Source organism: Phaenicophaeus curvirostris, chromosome 18, assembly GCF_032191515.1.
Source record: "Phaenicophaeus curvirostris isolate KB17595 chromosome 18, BPBGC_Pcur_1.0, whole genome shotgun sequence".
Lineage (NCBI taxonomy): Eukaryota > Metazoa > Chordata > Aves > Cuculiformes > Cuculidae > Phaenicophaeus > Phaenicophaeus curvirostris.
Window position 1 is genome coordinate 10,675,730 of NC_091409.1, and position 14,796 is coordinate 10,690,525.

Consider the following 14,796-nt stretch of genomic DNA (forward strand, 5'->3'; position numbering starts at 1 on the left):
CCGCCCGCGCCGGCCGGGGCGGGGCCTGCGGAGCGGGAGCCGCCGGGCGGAGCGGGGCCGGGGGGGAGAGGAGGGATTCTGTGCCCCGTGGTGTTGCTGGGGCTCCCTGTGCCCCGCGGCTCTGAGGGGGAGCGGGGGGATCCTGCGTCCCGCGGCTCTGAGGGGGAATAGGGGGATCCTGTGCCTCACGACTCTGAGGGGGAATGGGGGGATCCTGTGCCTCATGACTCTGAGGGGGAACGGGGGGATCCTGCACCCCGCGGCTCTGAGGGGGAACGGGGGGATCCTGCGCCCCGCGGCTCTGAGGGGGAACGGGGGGATCCTGTGCCTCACGACTCTGAGGGGGAACCGGGGGATCCTGTGCCCCACGGCTCTGAGGGCGAATTGGGGGAGCCTGTGCCCCACGGCTCTGAGGGGGAATGGGGGGATCCTGCACCCCGCGACTCTGAGGAGGAATGGGGGGAGCCTGTGCCCCACGGCACCCTGCGCCCCACGGTGTTCCTGGGGCTCCCTGCGCCCCACGGCTCTGAGGGGGAACAGGGCACCCTGTGCCCCATGGTGTTCCTGGGGTACCCTGCGCCCCGCGGCTCTGAGGGAGACGAGGGAATCCTATGCCCCACGGCTCTGAGGGGGAATGAGGGGATCCTGCGCCTCACGACTCTGAGGGGGAATGGGGGGATCCTGTGCCCCACGGCTCTGAGGGGGAATGGGGGCATCCTGTGCCTCACGGCTCTGAGGGGGAATGGGGGGATCCTGTGCCCCACGGCTCTGAGGGGGAATGGGGGGATCCTGTGCCTCACGGCTCTGAGGGGGAGTGGGGGGATCCTGTGCCCCATGGCTCTGAGGGAGAAATAGGATGTCCTACATCCCACGGCTCTGAGGGGGAACAGGGTACCCTGCACCCCATGGCTCTGAGGGGGAACGTGAGGACGCTGGGCCCCATGGCTCTGAGGGGGAAATGGGGCAACGCGTGCTCCATCAGCACCCTCTGCCCCAAAGTGTTCCTAGGGCTCCCTGTGCCCCGCAGCTCTCAGGGGGAATGGGGGGATCCTGTGCCCCATGGCACCCTGCACCCCACAGTGTTCCTGGGGCATTCTGCACCCCACGGCTCTGAGGGGGAACTGGGATATCCTGTGCCCCAGGGCTCTGAGGGGGAACTGGGCATCCTGTGCCCCATGGTGTTCCTGGGGTACTCTGCACCCCACAACACTCCTGGGGAGCTGGAGCACACTGCACCCTACAGCACTCCTGGGGCTCCTTGCACCCCACAGCACTCCTGGGTCATCCTGTATCCCACAGTACTCCTGGGGTATCCTGCACCCCACAACATCCTTCACCCTATGGCACTCCTGGGACCCCGGTGGCACCCTGGACCCCCCATGCACCACACAGCACAGGATACAATGGGGCCCAGGCACCCCACAGCACAGTTTGCGTGGGGTCCTGGGTGTGCAGCACACCCCACAGCATGGTGCAGGTGGGGTCCCGGGGTGCCACATCCCCCAGTGCTGCACCCCATGGGCCATCCCCCCAGTGCACAGCCATAAGGCTGAGGGGCTCATCCCCCCTAAGCCTCCCACCCCCCGTGGGGGCTGTGTGGGGCAAGCAAGCACAGACAGGGACACTGGCCAGGCCAGCAGCTGCCCCAGAGCCACTCTCCTCTCCTTGCCCTCCCGGGGACACCTCCACTGCATGGGATGGGCCGCACAAGGTGGCTTTTCCTGGGGACAGTCCCCTCAGTCTGCCTGCTGTTGGCACCATGGCGTGACTCCTTCCTAGAGCCAGGCCAGATTCCTCCCCATAAATCGCAGCCAGACCCTTTCCAGCAGGGAAAGCGGGATGGGGTTTGCAGGATGCCCAGCAGCATCCCGTCCCTGGGGATGCACAGGGAGCTGGGGGGTCACAGCGGGCGATCCAGCTCCACTCCGGGCTTGTGAGAGGCCACACAAAAGCGGGGTTAGCGAGGGGATCAGTGGTTGCATTGGGAAGTGTTTCAGGGTGGTTTGCTCCATTCATGTGGTTAAAGCCTGCAATTTCCCTTCCTGAGCTGCTGGCCTTCCTCCCCACCACCCCGCTCCCTCCTCCCCATCAGGGCACCCCAGGGCAGGCTGTGTGCTCACTGGGACTGCCCTGGGCTGGGGACCAGGTCCTGGCTCTGATGCAAACACCAAGATGTGGTGGTGGGTGCATCGCCCACCCCGGAGCCCGCCTGCCCGAGGGTGAGCACAGCCTGGCTGCAGGAGGGCAGGGATTTCCCACAGGGAGAGGCTGGACGGGATGTACCCCTATATATAAATGTATAGATATATGTCTATGGATGCAATATAAACCCACACAGACACGCACACATGTATGCACCTGTATTTGCAGACTCACAGCAAGGGAGCCGATGTCCAAGCAGCCCTTATCTCACCCTCCAGCTCAAGGGTGGGTCTGGAAGAAGAAATATTCGCTAAGTGAGGCACCCATCACGGCGTGCACCCCAGATGTGAGCAGCTCCCTCTGTCTTGCTCCAACAACTCCATAAGCTCTCACATGAGCTCTCCACAAGCCCTCCCATGTGCGTGTGCGCACACACAAGCAGCCTTACAAGGGTCGTGGTTGTTCAGGGTCCTACCCAACATCTGGGCATTGAAAAGGCAGGAAAGGACAAACGCACTGGGATAGGAACCTAATCAAAATGAACCCTTATGCAATGACCATCGTATGGCAGTGCCATGGGAGAGGACAAGGTGGCCAGGTCAGTCTGCAGGCGTGGGTGCAGGACCCTCTGCCCCACTCTCCCCGGGGTGCTCCGCTGCCGATCCCGCCGGGAAGGGCGCTCCTTGCTTGTGTAACAGCATTGCTTGGGACTGGCAGGAAACAGCCAGCTCCCAGTGGTCTTAAAATAGCTGAGCATTATGGGCACACCCTTGTTTTTGAGGGCAAGAACCTGAGAAGGGAGCATGGCCATCAAAGAAGCAGAAAAGGTTACTCCCTCACTCCCAGACACTGTGGGTTTGCGCTGATGGAGAGCACCCGGCACGGCGTGTCCCCAGCCCCTGAGTCCTGGCTGGCTGGCACACGGTAGTGATGGTTTGTGATGAGGTGCTTGGGATGGATATTTTTCCTTGGTGTTTGACTAATCACTTTTTAGCCTCGCATTAACTCTCTGTGTCCACGATGCTGGATTCATGAAACAGCTGCATCCTCTGCCCAGGAGGGCAGGAATAGGCAGCAGGTAAACAGCCAGGTGACCTCTAGCTTAGGACAGCCCCTGGCTTTGCTCAAGGGGTGGGGAGCAAAATCCAGGGGAGCAAAGCTCTGAGGCCACCCCAGGGGAGAATGCAGGGGATCCTCACAGCCCAGCATCTCTCTAACACCGCGTCTGGAAATGGACACATCTCTCTCTCCAACATGTTGAGAGAAGGTGCCTGATCCTCAAACCAAGTGAGCGGCACTTGGCACCTCACAGTCCCCAGGAGAGATGAACCACTCTGGGTTATTTATTCTTTCATTCCTGTCTGTTCTGCGCTGCCTAGGGTGTGTAAAAGAGAAATCAGCCTAGGGGATGAGAAAATCCTCGTCAGGGAAGAGCTTCACCTGGCCCTGCAGGGAGCAGGATCTGGAAAACCCACAGGGAATGCGGTGTGGAGCTACCTCCCGCCCCGGGGTGGTGTTAGCAGACACAGAGCAGCACAAGGCTTCTGCTGGGGATGGAAAGCAGACCCGCCTGGGGCCTCTGGGGATGCTGGCACGATGCCTGCCGTGGGCAGCGGGCTCACCGAGGAGCTGGGGCAAAGGCGAACCCACAGGCAGCACTGCTCCCCCTGGCACCCTCCTGCCCCTGCCAGGTATCGCAAGATCCCTCTGGATCCAAAACCAGCACCTGATGGGAAATTCGCCACAGCTCGAGGTTCCCTGTCCTTGCCCTCTGATGTTACTAGGGGAGCACAGACTTTTTTAATATCTTAAATTCACCTGGTTTCAATTTCCAGCCCTTGATTGCTGCGGGACTTCAAGGGGGATGGGGCTGCATCCCAGCAGGGTTTGCAGCCTTCCCTTGGCTGCTGGCCCTGCCCACGGCAGAACTGGGCTTGCAACACATTAGAACCGATTACCACCTAAATTTTCCCCCTCCACTCCTCATTGCTACCTGGGTTTCCCGCGCTGCTCAACACAAACCCCCTTGCAGGGCAGAAAAGCCGTGCTGGGCTGGTGGCACTGGGGCAGGCGCAGCCCAGGTGCTGCTGTGGTGGGATGCAAAATGGGATGCAGCACGTTTTGTGGCCATTTCTCTGCTTGCACAGTGAGTCAGCGGAATCTGGGAATTCTCCATTTGAAATGTGGGATGTGCGGTCCCAACCCTGTTGTGCCACAGGCAAAAATACAGATTAAATCCTCCTCAGCTCCCTGCCTGGGACAGCTGGCAGGGGAGCGTCTGTGCCTCCCAGCGTTCAGAGAGAGCTGAATGATTTTTCAAGAGCTGGTTTTACACCTTCCTTCCTTCCATTGACACGAAAAGGCAGAGCACAGGACATCAGCCTGGCTTCGCACCTCCAGGCAGAGAGCCACGACCCCCAGTCTGGCATCATCCCTAGGGAGAAGGTGGATCTGGTGGCAGCGATGCCAGGGAGAACATCCCTCCCTGCTGCCTTCAGCAGGGCAGGGGCAGAAGCCCATTTCCCTGCTCAGCAGCACAGGGAATGTAATTCAGCCAGGTCTGAAGGCGAGGAGTATAAATAGAAAAGACATTTTTATGGGCTGCATTGTTCCAGGCATAGAGCAGGTTGGGAGCACAATAAGCCCCTTTGCCTCTCCACTGGCATTTTCTCTGCTGCACCTTGGAAAGGCCCCAGAGAGCAAACGGTAACTCCTGCCAAACTGCGAGTTTTTGCAGCCACAACAAAGCGCCTGAAAATATCGCAGCAGGTGGTGGGGAGCAGGAAGCCCTGCTCGGGGCCAGCTGCTGGGAGGTTGCTGCTCCTGCAGGTGCCCGAGTCCCACAGCCACCCTGATGGGGTTTAGGAGCCCAGCAAGGGCTGCCCACGGGGTGTCCATAGATGACACAGGCTCATGCCTGCTCCAGGCTCCCCAAGGACAAAGCCGGCTGCACAGCTTGCCAGTGCCAGGGAGATGGATGCGTCCATCACCTGCATTCCCCCTGCCCATGCCCAGCCTCCTGCCCTTCCTAGCCACGAGGGGAAGGAGAGGGTGCTGCTCCCATTCTACCTTCCTCCCTGTGGGGGGCTGTGGGCTAATAAAAAGCAGCAGAGAAACCACACCAGGAAGAGCAGCTCACCACATCCCACTGCTCCTCGCTCTTGCATGAAAACCCACAGTGACCACCAATAAGGTAGGGGTGAAGCAGGAAAGCTCAGAGCAAGGCAAGGCAGAGCAAGGTCCTTGCAGCACCCTCCATCCCTTCTCTACCCCAGAGCACCCCGTGTGTGCAGCTCCAGCCCCAGCAGCCCTGGCCGAAGCTCCTCCCTTTCTCCTCACCACCCTTGCTGTGCTAGCTCAAGCGCCAGCCTGTAATTAACCTCCTTTCAGCCAGAGCAGAAACATAGTAGAAGTTCTCCAGGCTCCTGAGCTTACATTGCAGCCTGGGCATAAAAAAACCCACGCACTCACCCTGCCCTTCCTTGTGCAATAATCCTCCAAGCAATTCCTGCTGGGAACAGGAACTGGGCAGCTCTGCACCTGAAGAACTTGGAGGGTTGGGCTGCTTATATTTAAAGCCCATTATGCAGGGCAGGTTCCCCTGGGAGTGCACAAAGCACAGATGAGGGATGTGGGGACCAGGTGAGCTGATGGACCACCTCAAGACTCAGCATTAATGCCAGCTCAGGAGCAAGCAGCAGAATCATAGGCTGGGGGGGCAGCGGCATCAGCTCTGTGCCCCACAGCACCCCTGGGAGTGTAGGGCCAACTCCTCCACCCATTAAGGGTCTGCCTATATGACCGCAGAGACCACAGAGCCACCAGGACTCAGCACAAGCAAGCAGCAACTGACAGTTACTGAAAACATTAGGGTAACAGCAGCAGCTGTGGAAAGCCTTCTCCCTTCCAAAAGCCACAGCCAGGTGCTTCATCTCAGATCCAATCACTAACCCACATGCTCCCTACTCACCCTGCTGAGGTTGGCGAGGCACTGGCCCAGGTTAAGTTGTGGCTGCCCCATCCCTGGAGGTGTTCAAGACCAGTGGGAAGTATCCCTGCCCAGGGCAGGGGGCTGGAACTGGATGATCTCTAACCCGTTCCATGATTCCATGAAGAGACAACTGCCGGGACAATGCGGACCTGCCTCACCATCTCCCCCCAGCCTAGGGACCACCAGGACCTCATGGCCCAGGACCCCAGGTGACAGAACACACAGAGACCAACACTCAGTTAAGTTGTAGGAATTTATTTTAAATAACCTACAGTTGATTAAAAGGGAATTTATGATAAAAATAGAAGATACTTGTTGAGGAAAGGCTGCAGGAAATGGTCTTCGCACACACACTACGCTAACAATGCCTCTAAAACTAATGATTATAGCAAAAAAAGGTTTCACATTAAAATTCTGCTTTTTAGTTTTTTAAAATTTTTTTACACAATTACAAAAGAAAAAAATAAAAGCCCTAAAATCTTGATTATTTTCCTTTTTGGACCAATGCTCATTTCCCTCGAAATTTATTGACCTGTGAAACTTCTTTTTACACAATAAAATCTTTCAAGTAAAAGAGGGGAGGGGGGCTTAGAAAAAAAGGAGGGGGGGGAAGGTAAAACAGTCTGACAAACCTAAAAAGTAGATATTCTTGAAGTGTACAGAGCATGTTCAGAACAAAGGGTGATGGGAATGTCATCTTCTGCCAATTTCATTTGTCCTCAAACTCCACACGCATCTCACCACTACCTGGCCCCGTCCCCCCCACCCGCTCCCAAATCTACACGATCTTTAAGATCAAGAAGAAAAAAAAAAACTGTTTAAATATTTTAAAAATAATTAAAAGAAAAAAAAATTCACATTTAAAAACAGAACACTCAAGTCTGGAGGCCGATTTCCCATCGCGCTTTGCTCTGAACAAATGTGGTGGCTATTTCATAATTCATGTTCCAATGCCATGACTGTTTTGAGTGACAAATTAAAAAAAAGGTTTGGGTGTTTCCATGACTATAGTGACAGCTGTAACAGGTGCGTTGGGTTTCTTAAATTTTGTTTTTTTGTTAAATTCTGAAATGGGGCCAGATGGGGAGGGGAAGGGCAGGGGTTAAGGAGTCCATTTTCTATTAAAATATAGAAGTTATTGCAAAACCCTAACTGTAAAAACGCACCAATATAATTGGATTTTGTATACAGTAGCTAAAGTTTCCCACGCTCTCAGTGTGATGGTGAATTTGCCTGGCGGAAGGTTGACAAATCCCCCATCCACTTGCCCTGCCTCAAGAGAAAAACCACACAAACCAGACAGCAAGAATTTGGATCTCTGGAACATTTTTAAATAAGTTGTCCATAGGACAACTGGCTCAGCTCCTTTAGGATATTTCCAGGTTATGCTTTCTGCAAGATGTTGGCTGTTTTATCTGATGCTCACTTGCCCCTTTCCTCCCCATTCCCCAGCATCCAAGGACAAGTAAGGCTCACAGTTTATCAATCTCCCTATAAACCAGGCTACTCCCCCGTTAATTCCCAGAAAATTCATCTCATTAAAAACAGGTTAAAACTCATAGTCTTCCTCTGCCATGTCGATAGCCCAGGCAAATTTCTCTCGTTGGGTTTTGTTATAAATCTTCTCTATAGGAATTCCCCACTTCTTACACCTGCGGAAGAGGAGATGCTGTTAGGATCAGCACATTGCAGGCACTCAGCCCCTCGCTGTGCAACAGAACCGCCCGCCCCGCTTTCTCCTGGCCCCCTCCTGGCTCTGCTCCTTAAGACACAGAAGCCTCCCACCTATCACCTCTCAGCACGGTGCCGGCTTTAGCTGGCACAGTTACGCTGGCCTCAAGAGACACTTTTATAACTTCCTGAATCCACACGAAGACACAAAGGAAGGCACAGAGAGAAACATCTCTGCCAGCACAAGGGCACTGCTCGCAGCCACAGCCCTTGTCTGCTAAGTGGGGAGACGAGACACAAGCAAGGGGGTGATTCCTTCCAGCAGACCCCAGGCTGATGCTTACCAAGCAACTGAGATCCTAGGGTCCAGATAGTTGAGTTTGGAGGTGCCCAAAGCAATCTGCTTGTTCTCCTCCCTATCTGTAGCCTGAACCTCCAGCTTCATCAGTTGCTCTTCAATCCTCTGCACTGCTTTCTTCTTGCTCTCCACTGTCCTGAGGTGGGAAAGAATCAAAGCATTTAACGTCTAATGCCCTGCTGGGCTTGAGATGGCAGCACTGTGGGAACCCAAAGGGACTCTGCTCAAGGTCAGCAATGCCACCAGCCACAAAGGGCAGCTGTGTCAGCACAGATGGTGACACAAAACACTCAGCACATGCAATTAAGAACTGACATTTTCAAAGAGGCAGAGCAGAATTCTTAAGCAGCAGTTTTGTTTTAGAAGGTTGGAAGCAACAGCCTGAACTGTACTGATGCTACACCCACTTTAATACCAGCTCATCTATTCCTCTGTGATGGTCACGCTGTGATTCTGCTTTCAGAGCTCTCTTCACTTAGCACCCCTGTGACTATTCTGCAGAGCCCACACAGAGTCTGTGATCGGCACTGTGGGCTTCCAGGAGGGCAGAGCAGAACCCAGGGAAGTGAATGTGCAATTGGGTAACTCCTGGCTCTCCATGAAGGCAGTGATGCTGCACACTCGATCCACTGCTCTGCTTGGTCCTAGGCAGCACCAGCTGGTGCTCTGCTCAGAAGAGACTTATGTCAGTGACCACATCAGGAACTGCAGTGTCAGACAACCCTACAGGCCTCAGTGTGAGGGCCATTTCTTCATGCACAGAATAAAGAGGGGAAAAGAAAGCCTGAGGAAGTATTCCCAGATCACAGGCTGGGGAAACAGAACACAGGGTGAAGGACCCATTTGGAGCCGAGAGTACTGGGAGCATTGCACAGCCTGGTAACACCAGCCTTACTTTTTAGACTTTTCATCCCTCCGGACCTTGGCATCAGCTTTGGCGCTTTTCAGTTCTCTCCTGGCATCAGCTAACTGCTCCTTCTTGGCATCGATCTAGGAGAGGCAAAACCAAACGGCAGCACTGTGAACAAGCTGCTGATAACTGGGGCAGCCACTCCTGAGCAGCATGACCCAGGGAGTGAGTTTGTGACCACATTCAGAATCCACCAGCACTCAGACTCTCTTCTGCAGAATAATTTGACCACTGGCCTTTCAGTTTGCTGCAAAGCCTAGCGTGGTGAAATACTCCCCTCAGAAAGTAGGGGCCCACTCATTTCCAAAGACAAGGTAGCGCTGGGAGCTTTCTCACACAGCTACAACCGAGCAGGCAAAGGAACTGACTTGGCCTGGCACTGGCCAACAGCCCCTTCAGGCAACTTGTCTGCCTCTACACCAATATATGCTCTCTGATGATAATATGGAAGGATGACCCCAGTTCCCTGAGCAGGAATCAGATCTTGCTCCAAATCCTACAGGCTGAAAGCTGTTAAAGGCTTCAGGCAACTCTCCAGTAAGTTTAGGATTCAGGGAGATTTAGCATTTTGCAGCCCCTGTTCAACCCTTAAACATCCCCCAAGCTCTAAGATCTAGGGTGCAAGCAGCCGTGTTAGGTGTTACAGAAGCAGGGGACAGTGCAGCGCCAAACCAGAAGTCCTTCTTGTGAAGGTTATTCTAAAGCCAGACCAGGAACAGACCTAACCCCTTTGGACCTCATGGCCTTCACCACAAAATCTGCAAAGGAAGAGGTCAAGTCAGAGGGGCACAATGCACCATGTACACAGCCTGGGACTGGGATTCACGCAACAGGAGCGGGTGTCCACTCTGGGCTCTTCAGGGGACACAAACCAGAGAGCTAGAGACTGCTGCTCTGAATTTTCAATGCCAGTAGAACACACAGGATGAAGGGCAAATAAACAACGGTCTGGTCTTGGTCTTTATAATTAAAAATAAAACTCAGACTGAAAGGTGTCCCTTTCAGCTCACTACTCTTCTCCAAGCAAGCCCATCTCTGAGGCAGCACTAACCAACTCTGGACATGGAAGCTTAGCCTGCTTTTCCCTTTCACCCCAAGCGAAAGGAAATGTGACTCCCAAGATGCAGCACTTGGAGCCCTGCCCCAGCCCAAGAGTTGGGCAAGGGTGGGGGTACCTTGCTCTGCAGGTTCATCATGGACTTCTCAAAGGTCTTCGGTGGAGCCCTCTGGTGGTTACACAAAATGGCAACCGCTCTGTTGGCACGATTATAGGACAGGATTTTTGCTGGGATGTTGTCATCCGCTGCAAAGACAAGAAAACAGTGAACACAGCTTTCCTGCAAGAACTGTGGAGCTGCAGACAGTGTCCCACCAATTCTGGAAGCTCATTGTCACTGCAGAAGTGACCCTCCCTTCTGATGGGCCAGTCTAATTAGTCCTAAGAGCCTGACCACTTCCATCCTGGGCCCTAACTCTTTCTGGGATGGCTTCTTCAATAGCAACTAAAGACCCCGTTTGCCACTCAGAAGAGAAGCACATCCATGCTTAGAGCAGAGGACAAGACCACCAGGCTGCTCAAGACATTGCCGGGCTTCACAGATTCAATGTGTCCACTTTGTAAAGCTGTAAACTTTGCAAAGTGCAAACCAGCACTGCCTCACAGAGAGGGCGTGAATGAGCAGCCAAGAAACACAGAGCTTTTACAGGTACATCTTCCTTGCCTTCACCATTAAGAGAAAGCAAATAAGAGATTTAGTAAAGGACAGGCACAAAACAGCAAGCACACCTTGCTGTGCTCACAAGTCACCTCTGCCCTGCCCCAGTGCTGGGCTGCTCAGCTACCCCAAAAGATTGCTGGCAGCAGATTTTTGGTCAGACCTCGGCTGTCTGATGTCTGCACTGGGAGAATTGCAATGAGGAAGTGGTGTCCAAGCCAAGGAAGACAGGTCTGTACTACAGGACAAAATCTGTTCCCCTCACAGTTTCAAGGGCAAGACTTACGATTAGTGAGCTCCTTGAGCTGCTGCTGTAGCGTGATGGAGGCATTGTAAGTACGGAATACCTTGGCTGTCAGTCCCTCCATAAGGTCTTGAAGGTGTTTATTTAAGATGTTGGTCTAAGGAAGCAGAAAGGAGATGACAGTTAGCACTGGAACTGACCACAGCATTTGCAAAATGCCTGGACACCCAGCTGAAGAAGACATGCAGCTCACAGCTGAGACCTGGTGTACTCAGACCTGACCACAACAGAATGGCCACAACACTACTAAAACCACAGAAGAACAACCACAAAGAACCAACAAGTATTATGTTGGTATCGAGTATCACAAGTGACTAAAGTTTTCTTCAGTGTGGAGGTTTTGATTCCCAACAGGTAAAAATGTGCCTGTCCCATATCCCATGGAAGGTGCCTGAACCACCACAGTGCTCCCATAGAGCCAAACGTGCAGATGGGGATGGCACCTGAAAATCTGTCACCTCACACAATCATCTTCTCTGAACTCTGAAAAAGCCTTCCCAAGTCAGAGCCAGCCAGGCTCCCCAGGACCAAACACTCATCTCTTCAGGAACCTGCAGGCATGGTGGACAATACAGACAGCAGAATGAGACGAGACTCTCACTGCTTTTAGGCCACTCGGGCCAGTTCTGGAAGAACATTGCCACTGAAACCATTTCTGGAACAGAGCAGCTGTTATTGCCTGGTGCAGAGTGAACCTGTTCATGGTGCTCTACCAACATCCCTCACCATTAACTACATGCTTACATTGAGGCGGTCAAAGAGGTCATCCTCAGGCTGCTTGTTCTCCATGAACAGCTGAAGATTCTTGAACACCTGCAGGAAAAAAGTTAACTTTAGGCACACAGACAAAACAGTGACGGGTAGAAATAATATGTAAGGAAGTACTAGTGCCAAAGAGCCACTTAAAATGGCTCTCGGGCAACAGTGTTGATGCTGGATGTGACTACCCAGCAGTCTTTGACCTATCCATCAACGCAATGCTCACGTTGAGGGTTCCTCCCCAGCAAGAGGACTCCTGAGCATCCAAAGCCCTTTATCCTCAGCCTTTAGATCAAGACTGCAGGAGACCTGACTCTGCTCTGGCTTAGCAGAATCTTAACAGAGAGACCCCAAAGCTACCACTATTACTTACTCTCCCATCATTACTCCAGCCAAAGAGACCCCCAAGCCGTTTCCTATGGAGCAAAGCTACTAAACCCCAACCCCTCTCATTGCTGCATTAAATGTTCCGTACAGTTTCATCTCAAATTCTCACTGGGGTAGGGGGAATAATCAAACATCATTATACAGAGACCAAAAATCCCAGCTCTGTGTGCTCCAAATCCCCAGTTCCCAGCTTCTCAACAACTCACATTCTTTTATTGGCACTTAATACACAAAGATCTCTAGTTCTACAATAATCAACTCTCCATTTTAAGTACTGAAGAATAAGCACCAAGAGATACCAACACCAATAAATTTAAACAGGAAAAATGCTTTCTTCTTTAAACAAGAAAATAAGAACTCCAACACATGTTCTTTTCTATAGCAGCCATAGTTTGGTTTTTGTCAGTTGTTTTGCTTCCCAAGAGGCAAACATTTACTGCCAATTGTCATCACCATTACCACAGTATTATACATGTGGTATCTAATATACTATGCTGGCTGCAGAGCTGTGGGCCAGATGCAAAGCTGTCACACCCACAAAAACAAGCCTCTTTGATAGTGTCTTCCAGGCTCACACTGCTGGATGGAGATTTGCTCTGAAATGAGGTCAGATCACAGCAGATTTGAAACTGATGTATGGAAAAGTAGTAAAGGAATTAACATTGCTGAAGAAAAAGCTTTGTTTCGTAGATACCAACATTCATAGGGCAGAAGTATCAGCGCACCTACTCTGTAGGCCTACAGTGTACCTACTCTGGAGCATGCAAGGTCAAGATCTCTCTCAGTGAGGGCTCAGCTCCAACGTGAACAAAACCACCATGACGGAGAAGCTACCATCACAGCAGCTCAACTCAAACTGCTTCTTTAACCATGCCATCTAGCACTATATTTCAGAACCTTCTGTGCTTTTACTTGTCATATGGGCCTAGAGTTCTGCCACCTACAGGTGACAGAACCAACAATGCTGACCAGAGTGAGACTCAAGAAATTTATCTAACATAGCTAAACAGTTTTGCCAACTGCTCACACTGAGACCTCAGAGAAGAGCAGCAAGATGTTTAAATATCTCACTTGCTGGGTTAAGTAACACCACCAGCATGCCTAACTTCCATGACAGCGAAACAGAACGGGAAGAGCATTAAGTGACCTATTTTCTGGCTAGGTACCCAACCAGTAACGAAGCACCCTGTTATTGCCATCAAAATTGCGTTGATCACATTTTTTTGCAACTCAGTCTGCGTACGTTTTTGTGGAGATATCTTACCCTCTTCTCAACAGGGACTTTGTTGTAGTATCGGATGGAGTCTTTTCCGAGGAAGTCAAACTCAACCACGTATTCCTGGCCATCCAGTTCAGGATGCAGCTTGATGTGTTCTACTCTCAGAGAGCAGCAGCCCACAGTGTCAGCTGTCTCGCCTTCTTCTTTTTCATTACCAGCTCTCAGGGCAAGCTACATTTCATATCAAGACAAGAAAGGTAAACATTTCAAACCATCCCAGTAATGTACAGATGCTGGAAACTTTGAGACGCTCTCCATAGGAGCGGAGAAAGGGAGAAAACGCGTTTAATAGTTAAAACTGACACCTACAGAATTCTAATAGAAACAACCCCAAGTTGTCTTTAAATCTGTTTTAAATAATCTTAGACTAAAGCCACAATCTACCAATCTACCAGAATATCTCAATTATTTAGAAGTTTAGAGCAAGATGTTTCACCAACTTTTGCTCATGAACTGAAACTGTAAGACAGTTATAACAAACGGAAATCCATTTAAAACATTTGATATTTTTTAAAAATCTAACTGACTTCCATGTGAACTCAACCTGATACAAAATCATAAAGTTCACTGCAGCTCTTCACCGCGTGCTAAATAAATACACTGTAAAGAGCGTACAGGATGCTGAGCTATATAAATAATTTAAGGACTACACCTGGCTACATAAAAAATTGTACTGACTGAACAAATTTCTAATTTTTGAAGAAAAACCTTCAGTGTTCATGCAAAACCACTATTATTCAAATCAGAGTTCCCTGGTTTACACCAAACCATTTTGAATAAATGCTGTTAATTTAGTCGGTCAAGACAGCATACATTACTGGGGCAACAGCTCTCTGGGAACTGACATTATGTAGCTTTCAATGCATCAATAAAATTGCAGTTTTCTTTACGCTGTGGTGAAAAAAAGCATAATTATGAAACCTCATGACTGTGACCTCAAACTAAAGAGGTGACAAACCAGCAGAAATCCCCAGCAGGAAACCTAAAACAGCTGGAGACAAAAGGCCCACACAAACCTCCCAGTAATCCAACTGGGTGATTCTGGAACCAGGCTGTGAATTTTGCCTGAACTAAAACAATGCTGCCTGAAATAGTCACGTTGAATACAATAGTTTATTACTCTGGATTCCAGGTAATGGGAAGGAAAAGGCGACGGGAGCCTGCCCACCAGGAAGTCTCAGGATACCTTAGTAACTGGGCTCCATTCTGCCTTTGGAAAACACACACAGCATTCCGGAGTATTCCCAGAAGGACAGAAAAAGGTAAGAGGAACATGCTTG

At 51.6% G+C, this 14,796-nt stretch overlaps 1 protein-coding gene across 1 annotated transcript in view; it reads right to left on the bottom strand.

Moving 5' to 3' along the window:
* Positions 1-6,372: 6,372 nt before the first annotated feature.
* TOP1 (DNA topoisomerase I) overlaps positions 6,373-14,796 on the bottom strand; it is a 46,667-nt gene continuing 38,243 nt past the window's right edge. The window contains exons 14-20 of the mRNA XM_069871945.1: positions 13,502-13,687; positions 11,836-11,904; positions 11,074-11,188; positions 10,248-10,375; positions 9,058-9,152; positions 8,149-8,298; positions 6,373-7,785 (exon numbers count right to left, since the gene is read on the bottom strand). Coding sequence (XP_069728046.1) covers positions 7,683-7,785; positions 8,149-8,298; positions 9,058-9,152; positions 10,248-10,375; positions 11,074-11,188; positions 11,836-11,904; positions 13,502-13,687 — 846 coding nt within the window. The 3' untranslated portion in view covers positions 6,373-7,682. The remainder of the gene's footprint in view (positions 7,786-8,148; positions 8,299-9,057; positions 9,153-10,247; positions 10,376-11,073; positions 11,189-11,835; positions 11,905-13,501; positions 13,688-14,796) is intronic.